Source organism: Dendropsophus ebraccatus, chromosome 2 (assembly GCF_027789765.1).
Source record: "Dendropsophus ebraccatus isolate aDenEbr1 chromosome 2, aDenEbr1.pat, whole genome shotgun sequence".
Lineage (NCBI taxonomy): Eukaryota > Metazoa > Chordata > Amphibia > Anura > Hylidae > Dendropsophus > Dendropsophus ebraccatus.
The window spans coordinates 2,107,601-2,132,803 of record NC_091455.1 but is presented as its reverse complement, the minus strand read 5'-3'; the positions used below and the strand labels follow the sequence as shown (position 1 = coordinate 2,132,803).

The 25,203-nt window shown below is 55.8% G+C and overlaps 2 protein-coding genes across 2 annotated transcripts in view; both read right to left on the bottom strand.

The window, feature by feature from the left end:
- Positions 1-10,779: 10,779 nt before the first annotated feature.
- Positions 10,780-12,630, bottom strand: LOC138782892 (protein FAM186A-like). Its single transcript, XM_069956834.1, has 3 exons — positions 12,579-12,630; positions 12,292-12,459; positions 10,780-12,255 (listed from the first exon to the last, which is right to left on the bottom strand). The coding sequence occupies exons 1-3, from the start codon at positions 12,628-12,630 to the stop codon at positions 11,237-11,239; spliced, it is 1,239 nt and encodes a 412-aa protein (XP_069812935.1). The 3' UTR covers positions 10,780-11,236.
- Positions 11,014-25,203, bottom strand: part of SLC39A4 (solute carrier family 39 member 4) — a 39,678-nt gene continuing 25,488 nt past the window's right edge. The window contains exons 5-10 of the mRNA XM_069956833.1: positions 23,678-24,211; positions 23,447-23,563; positions 15,658-15,709; positions 13,185-13,337; positions 12,912-13,099; positions 11,014-12,835 (exon numbers count right to left, since the gene is read on the bottom strand). Coding sequence (XP_069812934.1) covers positions 12,707-12,835; positions 12,912-13,099; positions 13,185-13,337; positions 15,658-15,709; positions 23,447-23,563; positions 23,678-24,211 — 1,173 coding nt within the window. The 3' untranslated portion in view covers positions 11,014-12,706. The remainder of the gene's footprint in view (positions 12,836-12,911; positions 13,100-13,184; positions 13,338-15,657; positions 15,710-23,446; positions 23,564-23,677; positions 24,212-25,203) is intronic.

Below are 25,203 nucleotides of genomic sequence, written 5' to 3'. Positions count from 1 at the left end.
TATATACTTATTATCCCCCTGTATGAGTGTGTATATATTTCCCCATTCTGTGCAGGTATACAGCAGTGTATTATATACTTATTATCCTCCTGTATGAGTGTGTATATATCTCCCCATTCTGTGTAGGTATACAGCAGTGTATTATATACTTATTATCCTCCTGTATGAGTGTGTATACAGTATATCTCCCTATTCTGTGTAGGTATACAGCAGTGTATTATATACTTATTATCCTCCTGTATGAGTGTGTATATATCTCTCCATTCTGTGTAGGGATGTAATCCACAATATGTTATATTCTAAGTTTTATCACTTATTGCCAGCTAAAGTCTTCAGAAATTAAAAAGATTTTTTTTGCAGAGGAAATGAGCCAAAGCCAAGAGTTAGCTCAGAAGTAAAAGAGATATAAGTTAAAGTGCTATACTTACCATCCTGGTCAAACCATTTATTTCTGCAAGAAAACCAATGTGGCACTACAGTGGAAGACGTGATATGGGAGGGTAGGGGCGTGTCTTGGGGATTGGGGGCGTGTCTTAGGGTTAGGGGCGTGTCTTAGGGTTAGGGGCGTGTCTTTGGGTGGGGTTAGGGGCGTGTCCATGTCCCTCTTTCCTCTCAGCCAAAGTTGGGAGGTATGCCTCCCCCCTCCTATGTACAGCAGCAGCAGTGTCCTCAGCAGGAGGCCGCCCCTCCCCCCTCCTATGTACAGCAGCAGCAGTGTCCTCAGCAGGAGGCCGCCCCTCCCCCCTCCTATGTACAGCAGCAGCAGTGTCCTCAGCAGGAGGCCGCCCCTCCCCCCTCCTATGTACAGCAGCAGCAGTGTCCTCAGCAGGAGGCCGCCCCTCCCCCTCCTATGTACAGCAGCAGCAGTGTCCTCAGCAGGAGGCCGCCCCTCCCCCCTCCTATGTACAGCAGCAGCAGTGTCCTCAGCAGGAGGCCGCCCCTCCCCCCTCCTATGTACAGCAGCAGCAGTGTCCTCAGCAGGAGGCCGCCCCTCCCCCCTCCTATGTACAGCAGCAGCAGTGTCCTCAGCAGGAGGCCGCCCCTCCCCCCTCCTATGTACAGCAGCAGTGTCCTCAGCAGGAGGCCGCCCCTCCCCCCTCCTATGTACAGCAGCAGCAGTGTCCTCAGCAGGAGGCCGCCCCTCCCCCCTCCTATGTACAGCAGCAGCAGTGTCCTCAGCAGGAGGCCGCCCCTCCCCCCTCCTATGTACAGCAGCAGCAGTGTCCTCAGCAGGAGGCCGCCCCTCCCCCCTCCTATGTACAGCAGCAGCAGTGTCCTCAGCAGGAGGCCGCCCCTCCCCCCTCCTATGTACAGCAGCAGCAGTGTCCTCAGCAGGAGGCCGCCCCTCCCCCTCCTATGTACAGCAGCAGCAGTGTCCTCAGCAGGAGGCCGCCCCTCCCCCCTCCTATGTACAGCAGCAGCAGTGTCCTCAGCAGGAGGCCGCCCCTCCCCCCTCCTATGTACAGCAGCAGCAGTGTCCTCAGCAGGAGGCCGCCCCTCCCCCCTCCTATGTACAGCAGCAGCAGTGTCCTCAGCAGGAGGCCGCCCCTCCCCCCTCCTATGTACAGCAGCAGCAGTGTCCTCAGCAGGAGGCCGCCCCTCCCCCCTCCTATGTACAGCAGCAGCAGTGTCCTCAGCAGGAGGCCGCCCCTCCCCCTCCTATGTACAGCAGCAGCAGTGTCCTCAGCAGGAGGCCGCCCCTCCCCCCTCCTATGTACAGCAGCAGCAGTGTCCTCAGCAGGAGGCCGCCCCTCCCCCCTCCTATGTACAGCAGCAGCAGTGTCCTCAGCAGGAGGCCGCCCCTCCCCCCTCCTATGTACAGCAGCAGCAGTGTCCTCAGCAGGAGGCCGCCCCTCCCCCCTCCTATGTACAGCAGCAGCAGTGTCCTCAGCAGGAGGCCGCCCCTCCCCCCTCCTATGTACAGCAGCAGTGTCCTCAGCAGGAGGCCGCCCCTCCCCCTCCTATGTACAGCAGCAGCAGTGTCCTCAGCAGGAGGCCGCCCCTCCCCCCTCCTATGTACAGCAGCAGTGTCCTCAGCAGGAGGCCGCCCCTCCCCCCTCCTATGTACAGCAGCAGTGTCCTCAGCAGGAGGCCGCCCCTCCCCCCTCCTATGTACAGCAGCAGCAGTGTCCTCAGCAGGAGGCCGCCCCTCCCCCCTCCTATGTACAGCAGCAGCAGTGTCCTCAGCAGGAGGCCGCCCCTCCCCCCTCCTATGTACAGCAGCATCTGAAGACTCACACAGACCTGTGTATCTCCCGGCAGGGGCTGATGTAATCAACTCCTGTGTGCTGCTTCCGGGTTCGGCCTGTTGGCGCCCCCTGCTGTTTGGCGCCCTAGGCCATCGCCTACCCCTGCCTACTCTTTGTCCCAGCCCTGGGTCTCGGGGGTCACTGAGAGTGCGGCCTCGGGGGGTCAGTGAGAGTGCGCCTGTTACCTGCGGTCTCGGGGGTCAGTGAGAGTGCGCCTGTTACCCGCGGTCTCGGGGGGGTCGGTGAGAGTGCGGCCTCAGGGGTCAGTGAGAGTGCACCTGTTACCTGCGGTCTCGGGGGTCAGTGAGAGTGCGCCCGTTACCCGCGGTCTCGGGGGGGTCGGTGAGAGTGCGGCCTCAGGGGTCAGTGAGAGTGCACCTGTTACCTGCGGCCTCGGGGGTTAGTGAGAGTGCGCCTATTACCTGCGGTCTCGGGGGGAGAGGTCAATGAGAGTGCGCCTGTTACCTGCGGCCTCGGGGGTCAGTGAGAGTGCACCTGTTACCTGCAGCCCGGGGGGGGGGGGGTGGGCAGTGAGAGTGTGCCTCTTACCTGCGGCCTCGGGGGGTCAGTGAGAGTGCGCCTGTTACCTGCGGCCTCGGGGGTCAGTGAGAGTGCACCTGTTACCTGCAGCCCGGGGGGGGGGGTGGGCAGTGAGAGTGCGCCTGTTACCTGCGGTCTCGGGGGGTCAGTGAGAGTGCGCCTCTTACCTGCGGTCTCGGGGGGTCAGTGAGAGTGCGCCTGTTACCTGCAGCCCGGGAGGGGGGGCAGAGAGAGTGCACCTGTTACCTGAGGTCTCGGGGGTAGAATGAGAGTGCGCCTGTTACCTGCAGCCTCGGGGGTCAGTGAGAGTGCGCCTGTTACCTGAGGTCTCGGGTGTAGAATGAGAGTGCGCCTGTTACCTGCAGCCCGGGGGGGGGGGTCAATGAGAGTGTGCCTGTTACCTGCGGCCTCGGGGGGGTCAGTGTGAGTGCGGCCTCGGGGGTCAGTGAGAGTGCACCTTTTTCCTGCGGTCTCGGGGGTCAGTGAGTGCGCCTGCTACCTGCAGTCTCAAGGGTCAGTGAGAGTGCGCCTGTTACCTGCAGCCTCGGAAGGGTCAGTGAGAGTGCGCCTGTTACCTGCGGTTTAGGGTGTCAGTGAGAGTGCGCCGGTTACCTGCGGCCTCGGGGGGTCAGTGAGAGTGCGCCTGTTACCTGCAGCCTCGGGGGGTCAGTGAGAGTGCGCCTGTTACCTGCAGCCTCGGAAGGGTCAGTGAGAGTGCGCCTGTTACCTGCGGTTTAGGGTGTCAGTGAGAGTGCGCCGGTTACCTGCGGCCTCGGGGGGTCAGTGAGAGTGCGCCTGTTACCTGCGGTCTCGGGGGGTCAGTGAGAGTGCACCTGTTACCTGCGGTCTCGGGGGTCAGTGAGAGTGCGCCTGTTACCTGCGGTCTCGGGGGGTCAGTGAGAGTGCACCTGTTACCTGCGGTCTCGGGGGGTCAGTGAGAGTGCACCTGTTACCTGCAGCCTCGGGGGGGTCAGTGAGAGTGTGCCTGTTTCCTGCAGCCCGGGGGGGGGGGTCAGTGAGAGTGCGCCTGTTACCTGCAGTCTCGGGGGTCAGTGAGAGTGCGCCTGTTACCTGCGGCCTCGGGGGTCAGTGAGAGTGCGCCTGTTACCTGTGGTCTCGGTGGGTCAGTGAGAGTGCGCCTGTTACCTGCGGCCCGGGGGGTCAGTGAGAGTGCGCCTGTTACCTGCGGCCTGGGGGGTCAGTGAGAGTGCGCCTGTTACCTGCGGTCTCGAGGGGTCAGTGAGAGTGCGCCTGTTACCTGCGGTCTCGGGGGTCAGTGAGAGTGCGCCTGTTACCTGCGGTCTCGGGGGGTCAGTGAGAGTGCGCCTGTTACCTGCAGCCTCGGGGGGTCAGTGAGATTGCGCCTGTTACCTGCGGTCTCGGGGGGTCAGTGAGAGTGCACCTTTTACCCGCGGTCTCGGGGGGGGTCGGTGAGAGTGCGCCTTTTACCTGCGGCCTCGGGGTCAGTGAGAGTGCGCCTGTTACCTGCAGCCCGGGGAGGGGGGTCAGTGAGAGTGCGCCTGTTACCTGCAGTCTCGGGGGTCAGTGAGAGTGCACCTGTTACCTGCGATCTCGGGAGGGGGGGGGGGGGTCAGTGAGAGTGCGCCTGTTACCTGCGGTCTCGGGGGTCAGTGAGAGTGCGCCTTTTACCTGCGGCCTCGGGGTCAGTGAGAGTGCGCCTGTTACCTGCGGCCTCGGGGGGTCAGTGAGAGTGCGCCTGTTACCTGCGGTCTCGGGGGTCAGTGAGAGTGCGCCTTTTACCTGCGGCCTCGGGGTCAGTGAGAGTGCGCCTGTTACCTGCGGTCTCGGGGGGTCAGTGAGAGTGCACCTGTTACCTGCGGTCTAGGGGGTCAGTGAGAGTGCGCCTGTTACCTGCAGCCTCGGGGGTCAGTGAGAGTGCGCCTGTTACCTGCGGTCTCGGGTGTCAGTGAGAGTGCGCCTGTTACCTGCGGTCTTGGGGGGTCAGTAAGTGCGCCTGTTACCTGCGGCCTCGGGGGTCAGTGAGAGTGCGCCTGTTACCTGCGGTCTCGGGGGGGGGGGGCGGTGAGAGTGCGCCTGTTACCTGCAGCCCGGGGGGGGGGGGGGGGGGTCAGTGAGAGTGCGCCTGTTACCTGCGGCCTCGAGGGGTCAGTGAGAGTGCGCCTGTTACCTGCGGCCTGGGGGGTCAGTGAGAGTGCGCCTGTTACCTGCGGCCTGGGGGGTCAGTGAGAGTGCGTCTGTTACCTGCGGTCTCGGGGGTCAGTGAGAGTGCGCCTGTTACCTGCGGTCTCGGGGGGTCAGTGAGGGTGCGCCTGTTACCTGCGGCCTGGGGGGTCAGTGAGAGTGCGCCTGTTACCTGCGGTCTCGAGGGGTCAGTGAGAGTGCGCCTGTTACCTGCGGTCTCGAGGGGTCAGTGAGAGTGCGCCTGTTACCTGCGGTCTCGGGGGTTAGTGAGAGTGCGCCTGTTACCTGCGGTCTTGGGGGGTCAGTGAGAGTGCGCCTGTTACCTGCGGCCTCGGGGGGTCAGTGAGAGTGCGCCTGTTACCTGCGGCCTCGGGGGTCAGTGAGAGTGCGCCTATTACCTGCGGTCTCGGGGGGAGAGGTCAATGAGAGTGCGCCTGTTACCTGCGGCCTCGGGGGTCAGTGAGAGTGCACCTGTTACCTGCAGCCTCGGGGGGGGGGGGGGGGGGGTCAGTGAAAGTGCGGCTGTTACCTGCGGCCTCGGGGGTTAGTGAGAGTGCGCCTGTTACCAGCCGTCTCAGGGGGGCGGTGAGAGTGCGCCTGTTACCTGCGGTCTCGGGGGGTCAGTGAGAGTGCGCCTGTTACCAGCGGTCTCAGGGGGGCTGTGAGAGTGCGCCTGTTACCTGCAGCAGTCGGGGTCAGTGAGAGTGCGCCTGTTAACTGCGGCCTCGGGGGTTAGTGAGAGTGCGCCTGTTACCTGCGGTCTCGGGGGGTCAGTGAGAGTGCGCCTGTTACCTGCGGCCTCGGGGGGTCAGTGAGAGTGCGCCTGTTACCTGCGGCCTCGGGGGGTCAGTGAGAGTGCGCCTGTTACCTGCGGTCTCGGGGGTCAGTGAGAGTGCGCCTGTTACCTGCACCCTTGGGGGGTCAGTGAGAGTGCGCCTGTTACCTGCAGTCTCGGGGGTCAGTGAGAGTGCACCTGTTACCTGCAGTCTCGGGGGTCAGTGAGAGTGCACCTGTTACCTGCGGTCTCGGGGGTCAGTGAGAGTGCGCCTGTTACCTGCGGTCTCGGAGGGTCAGTGAGAGTGCGCCTGTTACCTGCGGCCTCGGGGTCAGTGAGAGTGCGCCTGTTACCTGCAGCCTCGGAGGGTCAGTGAGAGTGCGCCTGTTACCTGCAGCCTCGGAGGGTCAGTGAGAGTGCGCCTGTTACCTGCGGCCTCGGGGTCAGTGAGAGTGCGCCTGTTACCTGCAGCCTCAGGGGTCAGTGAGAGTGCACCTGTTACCTGCGGCCTCGGGGGTCAGTGAGAGTGCGCCTGTTACCTGCGGTCTCGGGGGTCAGTGAGAGTGCGCCTGTTACCTGCAGTCTCGGGGGGTCAGTGAGATTGCGCCTGTTACCTGCGGTCTCGGGGGGTCAGTGAGAGTGCACCTTTTACCCGCGGTCTCGGGGGGGGGGTCGGTGAGAGTGCACCTGTTACCTGCGATCTCGGGAGGGGGGGGGGGTCAGTGAGAGTGCGCCTTTTACCTGCGGCCTCGGGGTCAGTGAGAGTGCGCCTGTTACCTGCGGCCTCGGGGGGTCAGTGAGAGTGTGCCTGTTTCCTGCAGCCCGGGGAGGGGGGTCAGTGAGAGTGCGCCTGTTACCTGCAGTCTCGGGGGTCAGTGAGAGTGCACCTGTTACCTGCGATCTCGGGAGGGGGGGGGGGGGGGGGGGGGTCAGTGAGAGTGCGCCTGTTACCTGCGGCCTCGGGGTCAGTGAGAGTGCGCCTGTTACCTGCGGCCTCGGGGGGTCAGTGAGAGTGCACCTGTTACCTGCGGTCTAGGGGGTCAGTGAGAGTGCGCCTGTTACCTGCAGCCTCGGGGGGTCAGTGAGAGTGCGCCTGTTACCTGCAGCCTCGGGGGGTCAGTGAGAGTGCGCCTGTTACCTGCGGTCTTGGGGGGTCAGTAAGTGCGCCTGTTACCTGCGGCCTCGGGGGTCAGTGAGAGTGCGCCTGTTACCTGCGGTCTCGGGGGGGGGGGGGCGGTGAGAGTGCGCCTGTTACCTGCAGCCCGGGGGGGGGGGGGGGGGTCAGAGAGAGTGCGCCTGTTACCTGCGGCCTCGAGGGGTCAGTGAGAGTGCGTCTGTTACCTGCGGCCTCGAGGGGTCAGTGAGAGTGCGCCTGTTACCTGCGGCCTGGGGGGTCAGTGAGAGTGCGTCTGTTACCTGCGGTCTCGGGGGTCAGTGAGAGTGCGCCTGTTACCTGCGGCCTGGGGGGTCAGTGAGAGTGCGCCTGTTACCTGCGGTCTCGAGGGGTCAGTGAGAGTGCGCCTGTTACCTGCGGTCTCGAGGGGTCAGTGAGAGTGCGCCTGTTACCTGCGGTCTCGGGGGGTCAGTGAGAGTGCGCCTGTTACCTGCAGCCTCGGGGGGGGGGGGGGGGGGGGGGGGGTCAGTGAGAGTGCACCTGTTACCTGCGGTCTCGGTGGGTCAGTGAGAGTGCGCCTGTTACCTGCGGTCTCTGGGGGTCAGTGAGAGTGCTCCTGTTACCTGCGGCCTCGGGGGGTCAGTGAGAGTGCGCCTGTTACCTGCGGTCTCGGGGGGGGGGGGTCAGTGAGAGTGCGCCTGTTACCTGTGGTCTCGGGGGTCAGTGAGAGTGCGCCTGTTACCTGCAGCTTCGGGGGGGTCAGTGAGAGTGCTCCTGTTACCTGCAGTCCGGGGGGGGGGGTCAGTGAGAGTGCGCCTGTTACCTGTGGTCTCGGGGGTCAGAGAGAGTGCACCTGTTACCTGAGGTCTCGGGGGTAGAATGAGAGTGCGCCTGTTACCTGCAGTCTCGGGGGTCAGTGAGAGTGCGCCTGTTACCTGCAGCCTCGAGGGGGTCAGTGAGAGTGCGCCTGTTACCTGCGGCCTCGGGGGGGTCAGTGAGAGTGCGCCTGTTACCTGCGGCCTCGGGGGTCAGTGAGAGTGCACCTGTTTCCTGCGGTCTCGGGGGTCAGTGAGAGTGCACCTGTTTCCTGCAGTCTCGGGGGTCAGTGAGAGTGCGCCTGTTACCTGCAGCCCGGGGGGTCAGTGAGAGTGCGCCTGTTACCTGCGGTCTCGGGTGTCAGTGAGAGTGCGGCCTTGGGGGGTCAGTGAGAGTGCGCCTGTTACCTGTGGTCTCGGGGGGTCAGTGAGAGTGCGCCTGTTACCTGCGGTCTCGGGGGGGCGGTGAGAGTGCGCCTGTTACCTGCGGTCTCGGGGGGGGCGGTGAGAGTGCGCCTGTTACCTGCAGCAGTGGGGGTCAGTGAGAGTGCGCCTGTTACCTGCGGTCTCGGGGGGGCGGTGAGAGTGCGCCTGTTACCTGCAGCCCGGGGGGGGGGGGGGGGGGGGGTCAGAGAGAGTGCGCCTGTTACCTGCGGCCTCGAGGGGTCAGTGAGAGTGCGCCTGTTACCTGCGGCCTCGGGGGTCAGTGAGCGTGCGCCTGTTACCTGCGGTCTCGGGGGTCAGTGAGAGTGCGCCTTTTACCCGCGGTTTCGGGGGGGTCAGTGAGAGTGCGCCTGTTACCTGCGATCTCGGGGGGGGGGGGGGGGGGGTTAGTGAGAGTGCGCCTGTTACCTGCAGCCTCGGGGGGGCAGTGAGAGTGCGCCTGTTACCTGCGGCCTCGGGGTCAGTGAGAGTGCGCCTGTTACCTGCGGCCTCGGGGGTCAGTGAGAGTGCGCCTGTTACCTGCGGTCTCGGGGGGGTCAGTGAGAGTGCGCCTGTTACCTGCGGTCTCGGGGGGTCAGTGAGAGTGCGCCTGTTACCTGCGGTCTCGGGGGGTCAGTGAGGGTGCGCCTGTTACCTGCGGCCTCGGGGAGTCAGTGAGAGTGCGCCTGTTACCTGCGGTCTCGGGGGGTCAGTGAGAGTGCGCCTGTTACCTGCGGTCTCGGGGGGTCAGTGAGAGTGCGCCTGTTACCTGCGGTCTCGGGGGGTCAGTGAGAGTGCGCCTGTTACCTGCGGTCTCGGGGGTTCAGTGAGAGTGCACCTGTTACCTGCGGTCTCGGGGGGTCAGTGAGAGTGCGCCTGTTACCTGCGGTCTCGGGGGGAGAGGTGAGAGTGCGCCTGTTACCTGCAGCAGTCGGGGTCAGTGAGAGTGTGCCTGTTACCTGCGGTCTCTGGGGGTCAGTGAGAGTGCACCTGTTACCTGCGGCCTGGGCGGTCAGTGAGAGTGCACCTTTTACCTGCGGCCTGGGCGGTCAGTGAGAGTGCGCCTGTTACCTGCAGCCCGGGGGGGGGAGGTTGTCATTGAGAGTGCGCCTGTTACCTGCGGTCTCGGGGGGGTCAGTGAGAGTGCACCTGTTACCTGCGGTCTCGGGGGGGTCAGTGAGAGTGCACCTGTTACCTGCGGCCTCGAGGGGTCAGTGAGAGTGCGCCTGTTACCTGCGGTCTCGGGGGGGCGGTGAGAGTGCGCCTGTTACCTGCAGCAGTCGGGGTCAGTGAGAGTGCGTCTGTTACCTGCGGCCTCGGGGGGTTAGTGAGAGTGCGCCTGTTACCTGCGGCCTCGGGGGTCAGTGAGAGTGCGCCTGTTACCTGCGGTCTCGGGGGGGCGGTGAGAGTGCGCCTGTTACCTGCAGCAGTCGGGGTCAGTGAGAGTGCGTCTGTTACCTGCGGCCTCGGGGGTCAGTGAGAGTTCGCCTGTTACCTGCGGTCTCGGGGGGTCAGAGAGAGTGCGCCTGTTACCTGCGGCCTCGGGGGTCAGTGAGAGTTCGCCTGTTACCTGCGGTCTCGGGGGGGGGGGGGGGGGGGGGGGTTGGGGGGGGGGGTCAGTGAGAGTGCGCCTGTTACCTGAGGTCTCGGGGGGTCAGTTAAAGTGCGCCTGTAACCTGCGGCCTCGGGGGTCAGTGAGAGTGCGCCTGATACCTACAGCCCGGGGGGGTCAGTGAGAGTGCGCCTGTTACCTGCGGTCTCGGGGGTCAGTGAGAGTGCACCTGTTACCTACAGCCTTAGGGGTCAGTGAGAGTGCGCCTGTTACCTGCGGTCTCGGGGGTCAGTGAGAGTGCGGCCTCGGGGGTCAGTGAGAGTGCGCCTGTTACCTGCGGCCTCGGGGGGTCAGTGAGAGTGCGCCTGTTACCTGCGGTCTCGGGGGGGTCAGTGAGAGTGTGCCTGTTACCTGCGGCCTCGGGGGTCAGTGACAGTGCGGCCTCGGCGGTCAGTGAGAGTGCGCCTGTTACCTGCGGTCTCGGGATTGGGGGGGGGTGTCAGTGAGATTTCACTTGTTACCTGCGGTCTCGGGGGTCAGTGAGAGTGCGGCCTCGGGGGTCAGTGAGAGTGCGCCTGTTACCTGCGGCCTTGGGGGTCAGTAAGAGTGCGCCTGTTACCTGCGGTCTCGGGGGTCAGTGAGAGTGCGCCTGTAACCTTCAGCCTCAGGGGTCAGTGAGAGTGCGCCTGTTACCTGCGGTCTCGGGGGTCAGTGAGAGTGCGCCTGTAACCTTCAGCCTCAGGGGTCAGTGAGAGTGCGCCTGTTACCTGCGGTCTCGGGGGGTCAGTGAGAGTGCGCCTGTAACCTTCAGCCTCAGGGGTCAGTGAGAGTGCGCCTGTTACCTGCGGTCTCGGGGGTCAGTGAGAGTGCGCCTGTAACCTTCAGCCTCAGGGGTCAGTGAGAGTGCGCCTGTTACCTGCGGTCTCGGGGGGTCAGTGAGAGTGCGCCTGTTACCTGCGGTCTCGGGGGGTCAGTGAGAGTGCGCCTGTTACCTGCGGTCTCGGGGGGTCAGTGAGAGTGCGCCTGTTACCTGCGGTCTCGCGGGGGGATAATGGGAGGAGTTGTAGAGGATAATGGGAGGAGTTGTAGAGGATAATGGGAGGAGTTGTAGAGGATAATGGGAGGAGTTAGAGTAATGGGGGGAGTAGTATGAGTAAAGAAAATATGTACTTTATTTATTTTAAGATATAAAATCCTGCACTGTGTCCATCTGAGGGGGCGGAGCCTGACATGGTGCTTCTCTGTGTTGGTGATAAATCAGTCACACTCGGTGCAGTTCCGAATCTCAGACATTTGTGACAGGTGTGTACGGTGCAGGTTGATAGGAGACTCCAAGGACCACCCCACCCCACAGCATGATAGTAATCCGACCATTACACTGGTGACTTCTGTCTTCTTTATTGAAGTATGGGGGTGCCCTGTACCAGACTGAGCGCCCCCACATTGTGTTACACAGTAACACAGCCGTCTCCACTTGTCTCCACTCACATCAATTAAATATTATATAATGTTCAGTAGCGTAAAAGGCTAAGATGGTGACATCTTCTCCTCAAGACGCCTAAAGTCCATGGTGGGGCCTGAGGAAGATACTAAGGTCACGGCTGATTAGACCCAGGGAAAATACCTGAAGACTACGCCTGAAGAGTCCCCAAGAAAATACCACAGCTGGTGGGACCTGAGGAAGATACCTGAAGACCACAGCTGGTGGGACCTGAGGAAGATACCTGAAGACCACAGCTGGTGGGACCTGAGGAAGATACCTGAAGACCACAGCTGATGGGACCTGAGGAAGATACCTGAAGACCACAGCTGGTGGGACCTGAGGAAGATACCTGAAGACCACAGCTGGTGGGACCTGAAAAAGATACCTGAAGACCACAGCTGGAGGGACCCCAGGAAAATACCTGAAGACCACAGCTGGAGGGACCTGAGGAAGATACCTGAAGACCACAGCTGGAGGGACCCCAGGAAAATGCCTGAAGACCACAGCTGGAGGGACCCCAGGAAAATACCTGAAGACCACAGCTGGTGGGACCTAAGGAAGATACCTGAAGACCACAGCTGATGGGACCTGAGGAAGATACCTGAAGACCACAGCTGGAGAGACCCCAGGAAAATACCTAAAGACCACAGCTGGAGGGACCTGAGGAAGATACCTGAAGACCACAGCTGGAGGGACCCCAGGAAAATACCTGAAGACCACAGCTGGAGGGACCTGAGGAAGATACCTGAAGACCACAGCTGAAGGGACCTGAGGAAGATACCTGAAGACCACAGCTGGAGGGACCTGAGGAAGATACCTGAAGACCACAGCTGGAGGGACCCCAGGAAAATACCTGAAGACCACAGCTGGAGGGACCCCAGGAAAATACCTGAAGACCACAGCTGGTGGGACCCAAGGAAGATACCTGAAGACCACAGCTGATGGGACCTGAGGAAGATACCTGAAGACCACAGCTGGAGGGACCCCAGGAAAATACTTGAAGACCACAGCTGGAGGGACCCCAGGAAAATACCTGAAGACCACAGCTGGTGGGACCCAAGGAAGATACCTGAAGACCACAGCTGATGGGACCTGAGGAAGATACCTGAAGACCACAGCTGGTGGGACCTGAGGAAGATACCTGAAGACCACAGCTGGAGGGACCCCAGGAAAATACCTGAAGACCACAGCTGGAGGGACCTGAGGAAGATACCTGAAGACCACAGCTGGAGGGACCCCAGGAAAATACCTGAAGACCACAGCTGGAGGGACCCCAGGAAAATACCTGAAGACCACAGCTGGAGGGACCTGAGGAAGATACCTGAAGACCATAGTTGGGGTTTTCCTTCTCAGCTTAAGCAGACGTCTCTAGAGAGTTACATCTACTGAAGACTTTCTGATCTTGCGTGGAAACTTGTAAACTGTAGTCACCCCCCCACCCCACGTGCACGGACACACACACACCACCATGTGAGAAGCCATTCTTGTCATCTGTAAGGGTTGTAGTAGGACACATGGTGCTCCATACTTGGGAGTTGGAGGATGATTCTAGGGCTATCTGCTATCAATAAGACGTCCGTTGGGGAGAAACCTCATACAATGATGTTCTCCTCGTAGATTGACAGGAGGAGCAGGATGGCCCAGCCAATGAGGAGACCTAAGTTATGGAGGATGAAGATCAGCCACGGCCGGCGGTCCTTCACATTCATCATTGCTGGGAGCTAAAGAAGAAGGAAAAGAGGAGTGTAAGCGTAGGATACTGGTGGCACAGGGCCAACTCCAGATACTGGTCCTCACCATGTCCACCAGAGCCACGTATAGAAAGAGTCCAGTGGCCACTGTGAATATCCAGTGCTGAATGGCCTCATCTGCTGCGATGGAGAGCGCGATGTACAGACCGATGAACGATGTCAGAGCGCTGCCGAAATTCAGGATAAGAGTCAGGCGGACACTGAGGCCGGCATGGAGGAGCGCCGCAAAGTCACCTGAGGAGAACGGCCACAGACTGTGAGTGCTACCCAAACCAAGAGGCGGGGCTGAACCTGTCTCCCTGCAGGGGGCGGAGCTTACCCAGCTCATGTGGCAGCTCATGGCAGAGCACGGCGAGGGTGGTGGCCAGCCCGGTCTTCCATGACGTGGAGAATGCGGCTCCCATAGCCAAACCGTCTGCAAAGTTATGAATGGCGTCTCCGATGGTGATCATATAGGGGATCATACGCAGCTCTGAGGAGATGGATGATGAGGATCAGGAAGGGGGTGATGGGTGCAGAGAAGGTGGATGATGAGGATCAGGAAGGAGGTGATGGGTGATGAGGATCAGGAAGGGGGTGATGGAGCAGAGAAGATGGATGATGAGGATCAGGAAGGAGGTGATGGGTGATGAGGATCAGGAAGGAGGTGATGGATGATGGGTGCAGAGAAGGTGGATGATGAGGATCAGGAAGGGGGTGATGGATGATGAGGATCAGGAAGGAGGTGATGGATGATGAGGATCAGGAAGGGGGTGATGGGTGATGAGGATCAGGAAGGGGGTGATGGAGCAGAGAAGATGGATGATGAGGATCAGGAAGGAGGTGATGGGTGATGAGGATCAGGAAGGAGGTGATGGATGATGAGGATCAGGAAGGAGGTGATGGATGATGGGTGCAGAGAAGATATATGATGGGGATCAGGAAGGAGATGATGGATGATGAGGATCAGTAAGGAGATGATGGGTGCAGAGAAGATGGATGATAAGGATCAGGAAGGAGGTGATGGATGATGAGGATCAGGAAGGGGGTGATGGGTGCAGAGAAGATGGATGATGAGGATCAGGAAGGGGGTGATGGGTGATGAGGATCAGGAAGGAGGTGATGGATGATGAGGATCAGGAAGGGGGTGATGGAGCAGAGAAGATGGATGATGAGGATCAGGAAGGAGGTGATGGGTGATGAGGATCAGGAAGGAGGTGATGGATGATGAGGATCAGGAAGGGGGTGATGGGTGATGAGGATCATGAAGGAGGTAATGGATGATGGGTGCAGAGAAGATGGATGATGAGGATCAGGAAGGAGATGATGGGTGATGAGGATCAGGAAGGGGGTGATGGATGATGAGGATCAGGAAGGAGGTGATGGATGATGGGTGCAGAGAAGATATATGATGGGGATCAGGAAGGAGATGATGGATGATGAGGATCAGTAAGGAGATGATGGGTGCAGAGAAGATGGATGATAAGGATCAGGAAGGAGGTGATGGATGATGAGGATCAGGAAGGGGGTGATGGGTGCAGAGAAGATGGATGATGAGGATCAGGAAGGGGGTGATGGGTGCAGAGAAGATGGATGATGAGGATCAGGAAGGGGGTGATGGATGATGAGGATCAGGAAGGAGGTGATGGATGATGAGGATCAGGAAGGGGGTGATGGAGCAGAGAAGATGGATGATGAGGATCAGGAAGGAGGTGATGGGTGATGAGGATCAGGAAGGAGGTGATGGATGATGAGGATCAGGAAGGGGGTGATGGGTGATGAGGATCATGAAGGAGGTAATGGATGATGGGTGCAGAGAAGATGGATGATGAGGATCAGGAAGGAGATGATGGGTGATGAGGATCAGGAAGGAGGTGATGGATGATGGGTGCAGAGAAGATGGATGATGAGGATCAGGAAGGAGATGATGGATGATGAGAATCATAAAGGAGGTGATGGATGATGAGGATCAGGAAGGAGGTGATGGGTGCAGAGAAGATATATGATGGGGATCAGGAAGGAGATGATGGATGATGAGGATCAGGAAGGAGATGATTGGTGCAGAGAAGATGGATGATGAGGATCAGGAAGGAGGTGATGGATGATGAGGATCAGGAAGGGGGTGATGGGTGCAGAGAAGATGGATGATGAGGATCAGGAAGGGGGTGATGGGTGCAGAGAAGATGGATGATGAGGATCAGGAAGGGGGTGATGGAGCAGAGAAGATGGATGATGAGGATCAGGAAGGGGGTGATGGATGATGAGGATCAGGAAGGGGGTGATGGGTGATGAGGATCAGGAAGGAGGTGATGGATGATGGGTGCAGAGAAGGTGGATGATGAGGATCAGGAAGGGGGTGATGGGTGCAGAGAAGGTGGATGATGAGGATCAGGAAGGGGGTGATGGATGATGAGGATCAGGAAGGAGGTGATGGATGATGGGTGCAGAGAAGATATATGATGGGGATCAGGAAGGAGATGATGGATGATGAGGATCAGTAAGGAGATGATGGGTGCAGAGAAGATGGATGATAAGGATCAGGAAGGAGGTGATGGATGATGAGGATCAGGAAGGGGGTGATGGAGCAGAGAAGATGGATGATGAGGATCAGGAAGGGGGTGATGGGTGATGAGGATCAGGAAGAGGGTGATGGGTGATGAGGATCAGGAAGGGGGTGATGGGTGCAGAGAAGATATATGATGAGGATCAGGAAGGGGGTGATGGATGATGAGGATCAGGAAGAGGGTGATGGGTGATGAAGATCAGGAAGAGGATGATGAGGATCAGGAAGTAGGAGATGGATGATGTCTTACCCCGACTCCTCACCGGGGCGGCGCTCTTCTGAACCTCCACATCTGGAGTGACCTGGAAGCAGAAGCAGCAGGGTCGTCATATTGCCCCTTGAGAGATGCAACGTAACACAGACTGTACAGGGACTATAAAGAGATTATATGGGGATTATACAGGGACTATATGGGACTTTATCAGGATTATGCATAAAATATATGGGACTATACAGGCAGTACAGGGGGGATTATACAGGGACTACATGGGGATTATATAGAAACTATATGGGACTATACAGGGACTATCTGGGGATTATACAGGGACTATCTGCGGATTATACAGGGACTATCTGCGGATTATACAGGGGCTATAAGGGACTATCTGGGGATTATACAGGGACTACATGGGGATTATATAGAAACTATATGGGACTATACAGGGACTATCTGGGGATTATACAGGGGCTATAAGGGATTATTCAGGGACTATCGGGATTATACAGGGACTATCTGGGGATTATACAGGGACTATCTGCGGATTATACAGGGGCTATAAGGGACTATCTGGGGATTATACAGGGACTATCTGGGGATTATACAGGGACTATAAGGGACTATCTGGGGATTATACAGGGACTATCTGGGGATTATACAGGGGCTATAAGGGACTATCTGGGGATTATACAGGGGCTATAAGGGACTATCTGGGGATTATACAGGGACTATAAGGGACTATACAGGGGCTATTAGGGACTATACAGGGACTATAAGGGACTATACAGGGACTATCTGGGGATTATACAGGGGCTATAAGGGACTATCTGGGGATTATACAGGGGCTATAAGGGATTATACAGGGACTATAAGGGACTATACAGGGACTATCTGGGGATTATACAGGGACTATACAGGGACTATCTGGGGATTATACAGGGGCTATAAGGGACTATCTGGGGATTATACAGGGGCTATAAGGGACTATCTGGGGATTATACAGGGGCTATAAGGGACTATACAGGGGTTATTAGGGACTATACAGGGACTATAAGGGACTATACAGGGACTATCTGGGGATTATACAGGGGCTATAAGGGACTATCTGGGGATTATACAGGGGCTATAAGGGACTATCTGGGGATTATACAGGGGCTATAAGGGACTATACAGGGGCTATTAGGGACTATACAGGGACTATAAGGGACTATACAGGGACTATCTGGGGATTATACAGGGGCTATAAGGGATTATACAGGGACTATAAGGGACTATACAGGGACTATCTGGGGATTATACAGGGACTATACAGGGACTATCTGGGGATTATACAGGGGCTATAAGGGATTATACAGGGACTATAAGGGACTATACAGGGACTATCTGGGGATTATACAGGGGCTATAAGGGACTATCTGGGGATTATACAGGGGCTATAAGGGACTATCTGGGGATTATACAGGGGCTATAAGGGACTATACAGGGGCTATTAGGGACTATACAGGGACTATAAGGGACTATACAGGGACTATCTGGGGATTATACAGGGGCTATAAGGGATTATACAGGGACTATAAGGGACTATACAGGGACTATCTGGGGATTATACAGGGACTATACAGGGACTATCTGGGGATTATACAGGGGCTATAAGGGATTATACAGGGACTATAAGGGATTATACAGGGACTATCTGCGGATTATACAGGGACTATAAGGGACTATCTGGGGATTATACAGGGACTATACAGGGGCTATTAGGGACTATACAGGGACTATAAGGGACTATACAGGGACTATCTGGGGATTATACAGGGGCTATAAGGGATTATACAGGGACTATAAGGGACTATACAGGGACTATCTGGGGATTATACAGGGACTATACAGGGACTATCTGGGGATTATACAGGGACTATACAGGGACTATCTGGGGATTATACAGGGACTATACAGGGACTATCTGGGGATTATACAGGGACTATACAGGGACTATCTGGGGATTATACAGGGACTATATGAGATTATAGTCAGAATTATTACTCACCGATAAGGTCCTAACAGGAACAGGTCCTATTGGTCCTAACAGGAACAGGAAGCATCTTAGAGTGACCCTGTCCCCGCCCTCTGCACAGGTGTACGGGGTAGATGTAGCAGTTTTTGCACCTTATTTTATATCAGACGTCATGGTGCGAGTGGGCGAGGCTTTGCAGCATTAGCACCATTTAGCCCCGCCCACAGCGCCAATTTGAACTGGCTGGCTTAAAGGTCTAGGCCCCACCCCCTCTATGTCGGCCCATATCAATGGGCCTATGTGTCAATGTCGTCATGGAGGGGCCAATGGTGGCGCTGTGGGTGGGACTAAGTGGCGCTGTTGCCGTGAAGCCACGCCCACTTAGCACAATCTGCAGTTGATAAAAGATAGTATATAACAGTCAGGGAGGGTAATGAATGGCGGCCGTCATGATGGACTCATGAAAAACAAATTATCGGTGAGTAATAATTCTGACTTTTCAGAACGTCCACCTGGAGACCTACCAGATAATTGGGGGCTCCTGGGATGAGGAGAAGGTGGGAGGTGAGGACCCCGTAGCCGCTCTACAGATCTGCTCTAGTGAGGCCGCAGATTCCCCAGGAGCCCCATACCGCTCTGGGGGCTCTGAGTGTGTTAGGGACTCCTTTACCTCAGGATTTGTAGGCCTCCCATATGACGGTCTTCATCCATCTGGCATCGGACTAGAGTAGGTTAGAATCCCTCCAGTCCTTAGTGGCTTCAGGATTACTGCCCTGCGGACCTCCAGAGCGTGGGGGCGAGCTGCTCTATCATTCTTAGGAGGACCACAGAATGAGGGAAGAACTTTATTCTGAGATCTGTGGAAATTCGGGACCACTTTGGGCGGGAAGGAAGGGTTTAGTTTGAGGAGAACTCTATCTGTCAGATAAGGTTGTTCTATGGAGAGCGCTTGGATTTCACAGACACTCCTCGCAGATCTAATTGCAATCAAAAATACCGTCTTTATTGTCAAAAAACTGTTAGAGAATTCATGAAGGAGTTCAAAGGGCTTCGGAGTTAGAGCTTGAAGAACCAAGATGAGGTCCCAGGGATTAGTAAGATTGGAAATGGGCTTTAAAGTGACTCTGTACCCACAATCTGCCCCCCCCCCCCCCCCAAAATCACTTGTACCTTCGGATAGCTGCTTCTAATCCAAGATCTGTCCTGGGGTCTGTTCGGCAGGTGACGCAGTTATTGTCATAAAAACAACTTTTAATCCGGCAGTGCTGTGTCTAACGGCCGGGGCTTACATTTGTATATGCATTAGGCTGGCACCACCTCTCTGTCCTTCCTCCCCATCCTCCTTAGCATTAGGAATACTCCAGGCAGATTGCTTCCTATTCCCCACCTGTGTGGATAATGAACATGGGCTGGATCGTTAATACACCTGTGCAAAGCTCAAACAGCAGTAAATGTTCCTGGAGCATTCCTAATGATGAGGAGGGTGGGGAGGAAGGACAGAGAGGTGGTGCCAGCCTAATGCATATACAAATGTAAGCCCCAGCCGTTAGACACAGCGCTGCACAATTAAAAGTTGTTTTTATGACAATAACTGCATCCCCTGCTGAACGGACCCCAGGACAGATCTTCAATTAAAAGCAGCTATCCGAAGGTACAAGTGGTTGGGGGGGGGGGGGGTCAGATTGTGGGTACATCTCTTGACCCACCTATGGTCTGCAATAGGGGTCAAAGAAGCATCCCCGAGCAGACACCTGGACCTTCTGGGTGCTGAAGGAAAGTCTTATCAAGTCCTTCTTGAAGAAAATCTAAAATTTGAGGCATCTCTGTCTTGAGAGTCACATCCCCGCACCACGAGCAAAGCATTTTCCAGTATTTGAGATAAATAGAGGAGGTGACATCTTTTTACCTTGGTGACAACTACCTTTGTAGAAAGGCCTTTGCGGATCAACAAGGACTATTCGGTAGCCACATTGCTAGATGAAGTTGTTGCAGCCCTTGATGGTTTAGTGGGCCCTGGATGAGGAGCTCTGTCTTTTGTGGTAACTGGATGGGACCTTCTGCTACCAGTCTTTTTAGGAGGCAAAACCAACCTCTTTTTGGCCACATTGGAGCAATAAATATTACCGGAGTGTGACCCACCAGGATCTTTTGCAGGGCCTTCCCCAGCAGAGGAAACGCAGAGGGAATGCAAATGCCAGGTGAAATTTCCACGGCTGCATCACAGCATCTACCGCCTCCGGCTTGTCTTTTGAGTTTAGGGAGTAGAACCGCTCCACCTTCTTGTACTTTTTGTCGCAAATAGGTCTGGAACTCCTCAGCTTTCTGTGAGACTCTGGAACTCCTCCTGATTTAGGCACCACTCCCCTGGAAGTATCTTTTCCCGGCTGAGAGAGTTGGCTTTTGTGTTGTCTGAGCCTCTTAGATGGATGGCTTAGAGGGAATGAAGATGCCCTACTGATTGGCGTGTGTGGTCAACGACACGACCTGTGGGGGAAACCATAGTAGACCTTTTGTCAAGTTTGCTTATTGAGGTTTTCACCTGTGTTGAAACCAACATCTTTGAATCTAGGGATGATTGCTGGCGATCCCAGGATTTTAGAATCTGAGCCTGGAGGACACGCAAATGGTTCTGACACCAGGGCGCTGCCTGTATACATGACGTCATGGACCCAAGCTCCGACATTACTTCCCCGATTGGTTTTGTCTTCTTCCTTAAAATTTCCTGAATTTGTCCAGTAGAGCAAACACTTTCTCTTGTGGAAGGAAAGTCATTTCTAGATCCATTCTAGATCCTGGAGACAAGAGCTGGTTTAAGCAATATTTTTCGGACTGAGCTACAATGAGCAGATTGTCCCGATAAAGGACTATTGTGCCCCCTTTTATTCTGAGATAAGTCAGAACCTCCACCATTACGTTGTTGGTAAAAATACCAGGAGCTATCGAGGCTACCCCAAAGGTCAGCACCTTGAACTGACAATGGGGTGTGGGACCTTTGTGGACTACAGCAAATCTCCAATAGTTCTGGCGATTTCTTAGATTGGAATATGAAAGTAGGCGTCTGAGAAGGATTGTGGCTCGTCCAGCCCCCGCGGTTAGTAGAGGACGACATTAGAGTTTCCATTTGGAATCTCTTGTAGACAATGACGTTGTTTAGAGGTTTATTATTGTCCGGAAAACTCCGTTTGGTTTTTGTAATCGCAATAAGTGGGAATGGTGGCCTATTTCCAACTGAGACTGGGGGACGTGGACAACGGCCTCTAGGGATAGAAGCTCTGACACTCCTCGCCACAGACGCTCATTCAATAAGTCTCATCCGAGAGAGTACAGAAGAGCGAGGTCTGATCCGAGAGAGTACAGAAGAGCGAGGTCTGATCCGAGAGAGTACAGAAGAGCGAGGTCTGATCCGAGAGAGTACAGAAGAGGGAGGTCTGATCCGAGAGAGTACAGAGGAGGGAGGTCTGATCCGAGAGAGTACAGAAGAGCGAGGTCTGATCCGAGAGAGTGCAGAGGAGGGAGGTCTGATCCGAGAGAGTACAGAGGAGGGAGGTCTCATCCGAGAGAGTATAGAAGAGGGAGGTCTGATCCAAGAGAGTACAGAAGAGAGAGGTCTGATCCGAGAGAGTACAGAAGAGGGAGGTCTGATCCGAGAGAGTACAGAAGAGAGAGGTCTGATCCGAGAGAGTACAGAAGAGAGAGGTCTGATCCGAGAGAGTACAGAAGAGGGAGGTCTGATCCGAGAGAGTACAGAAAAGAGAGGTCTGATCCGAGAGAGTACAGAAGAGCGAGGTCTGATCCGAGAGAGTACAGAAGAGGGAGGTCTGATCCGAGAGAGTGCAGAGGAGGGAGGTCTGATCCGAGAGAGTGCAGAGGAGGGAGGTCTGATCGGAGAATACAGAGGAGGGAGGTCTGATCCGAGAATACAGAGGAGGGAGGTCTGATCCGAGAGAGTACAGAGGGAGGTCAATCCGAGAGAGTACAGAGGGAGGTCTGATCCGAGAGAGTGCAGAGGAGGGAGGTCTGATCCAAGAGAGTACAGAGGAGGAAGGTCTGATCCGAGAGAGTACAGAGGAGGGAGGTCTGATCCGAGAGAGTACAGAGGAGGGAGGTCTGATCCGAGAGAGTGCAGAGGAGGGAGGTCTGATCCGAGAGAGTACAGAGGAGGGAGGTCTGATCCGAGAGAGTGCAGAAGAGGGCGGTCTGATCCGAGAGAGTACAGAGGAGGGAGGTCTGATCCGAGAGAGTGCAGAGGAGGGAGGTCTGATCCGAGAGAGTACAGAGGGAGGTCTGATCCGAGAGAGTACTGAGGAGGGAGGTCTGATCCGAGAGAGTACAGAGGAGGGAGGTCTGATCCGAGAGAGTACCGAGGAGGGAGGTCTGATCCGAGAGAGTACAGAGATGTGCTGTCACACTAGTGGCTGCTGTGGTTAGAGGAACCCCGCGGGATAACCCGGCCATCCATAGCATCCCTGAGCTGAGAGGCGTCCTCCATGGGAGAGATGTGCTGTCACCACTTTGGCGACCTGTACGTCACTTTTAGAAGATTCAGCTCAGAGATTTACATCATTAAAGGGAAATCTTATTCCTTAGGGAGCGGCCATCTTTTTTCTGGCTCCCGCCACACTTTTTATCCTCTCATGGACGGGTAAAGAGGCTCTTTCTTAGGTCTAAGGCTGCAATCGTCTCCTCCTGCTGAGTTGTGGGCCATGTCTGATAGCAGCCGCTAATATGTCTGCCTTCCCTCCTCGGACTTCTCACCAGAAGACGTTGCTAGTTGCAGCATCCTGATTGATGCCGGGGAGGACACACGCATGCCGTGGACTGTTTAAACTCTTGTGCTTCCTGTTCCTATTAGGACCAATGGGGATCAATCTTCAGGCTAGCTGTCATGACTGGACGTTCTGAAAACAGGGACTATAAGTGATTACACTGGGACTATGGAGATTATACAGAGACTATATGGAGATTATAAAGGGACTATAAGGGATTACACAGGGCCTATATGGAGATTATAAAGAGACTATAAAGGATTACACTGGGACTATATGGAGATTATAAAGAGACTATAAAGGATTACACTGGGACTATATGGAGATTATTTAGGGACTATATGTAGATTATACAGGGACTATATGAGGATTATACAGGGACTATATGGGGATTATACACGAACTATATGGAGATTATACCGGGACTATAAGGGATTATACCGGGACTATAAGGGATTACACTGGGACTATATGGGGATTATACAGGGACTATATGGGGATTATACAGGGACTATATTGAGAGTATACAGGGACTATCAGGGATTACACTGGGACTATATGGGGATTATACCGGGACTATATAGGGATTGTACAGGGCCTATATGGAGAGTATACAGGGACTATAAGGGATTACACTGGGACTATATGAGGATTATACCGGGACTATATAGGGATTGTACAGGGCCTATATGGAGAGTATACAGGGACTATAAGGGATTACACTGGGACTATATGAGGATTATACAGGGACTATATGGAGAGTATACCGGGACAATAAGGGATTACACTGGGACCATAAGGAGCTTCTTCGATGATCCCCTGCAGAGCAGCTCAGGTCAGGACTTGCTGACCCAGCTCCAAGCTCCAGGGGCCGACAAGGACAGTGTACAGGACCCCCTGTATGTCACTGCAGGGATAATAGTCCTGACAGATAGTAGACTGTGGAAAGCCTAGTGGCTCCGGCTGCCCCTGGAAGCTCCATGTCTGTAGGGTGAGAAATCCCCCTGTACAGTCACGTGACACTCAATGGTGGGGTACGCACCAGGTCCGTCTGGGACATAGATTGCTTCTGTTGTTTCTTTTTCTTCTGTTCTTCGTGGTAAGTTTGTAAGGAGACCCCATGGTCGCAGTGTCCGTGGTCTTCAGCATCATCTTCCTCCTAACATAAAAACAACAACAATATCACCTCAAACGAAGGACAGAGAGACCCCCACAGGAGACCCTCAGGCTGGTCTTCTGCCTCCTGCCATATCCCTTAATGCATCATCCTAACTAACATCTCCAGCCCAACTTTGGTCTCCAGCCCAGTAATGATGGTCTCCAGGCCCAGTAATGATGGTCTCCAGACCAGAGCAGGTCTCCAGGCCCAGTAATGATGGTCTCCAGGCCCAGTAATGATGGTCTCCAGACCAGAGCAGGTCTCCAGACCAGTAATGATGGTCTCCAGGCCCAGTAATGATGGTCTCCAGACCAGAGCAGGTCTCCAGCCCAGTAATGATGGTCTCCAGGCCCAGTAATGATGGTCTCCAGACCAGAGCAGGTCTCCAGGCCCAGTAATGGTGGTCTGCAGGCCCAGTAATGATGGTCTCCAGACCAGAGCAGGTCTCCAGGCCCAGTAATGGTGGTCTTCAGACCAGAGCAGGTCTCTGGCCCAGTAATGATGGTCTCCGGACCAGAGCAGGTCTTCAGCCCAGTAATGATGGTCTCCAGGCCCAGTATTGATGGTCTCCGGACCAGAGCAGGTCTCCGGCCCAGTAATGATGGTCTCCAGGCCCAGTAATGGTGGTCTCCGGACCAGAGCAGGTCTCTAGCCCAGTAATGATAACCTCCAGACCAGAGCAGGTCTCCGGCTCAGTAATGATGGTCTCCGGACCAGAGCAGGTCTTCAGCTCAGTAATGATGGTCTCCAGGCCCAGTAATGGTGGTCTCCGGACCAGAGCAGGTCTCCAACCCCGTAATCATGGTCTCCGGACCAGAGCAGGTCTCCAGCCCAGTAGTGGTCTCCGGATCAGAGCAGGTCTCCAGCCCAGTAATGATGGGTCCTTTACAGGGGCTACATGGAGATTAGGCCCGGTAATAGTGGTCTCCAGGCCCAGTAATTATGGTGTCCTGTCCAGTGTTAGTCTCCAGTCCAGTGTTAGTCTCTGATGCAGTGTAGGGCTCAAGCCCAGTAATGATGGTGTCCAGTCCATTGTAGGTCTCCAGTACAGTATAGGTCTCCAGCCCAGTAATGATGGTGTCCAGTCCAGTGTAGGTGTCTAGTCCAGCGATAGTCTCCAGTCCAGTAATGGTCTCTAGTTCATTAATGGTCTCCGGCCCAGTCATGGTGTTAAATGGGTTATCCAGCGCTTCAAAAACATGGCCACTTTCCCCCTACTGTTGTCTCCAGTTTGGGTGGGGTTTTGAAACTCAGTTCCATTGAAGTAAATGGAACTTAATTGCACCTTAACTGGAGACAACAGTAGGGGGAAAAGTGGCCATGGTTTTGTAGCGCTGGATAACCCCTTTAAGTTCAGTGTAGGTCTCCAGTCCACTTAAGGTCACCAGCCCAGTAATGGTGGTCTACAGTCTAGTGTAGGTCTATACTGGTCACCACTGCAGTCAGGGTCGTCTTAACAGTATTATGGCCCCCTGGGCAGCTCTGAGTCTAATGTAGGTCTCCGGTCCAGTAATGGTTATTAGTCTAGCAAAGGTCTCTGGCCCAATGTAGGTCCCTATCACTAGGTTGGAAACCTACACTGGATTAAAGACCTACACTGGGCTGAAGACCTACACTGGACTAGAGGCCTTTACTCGACT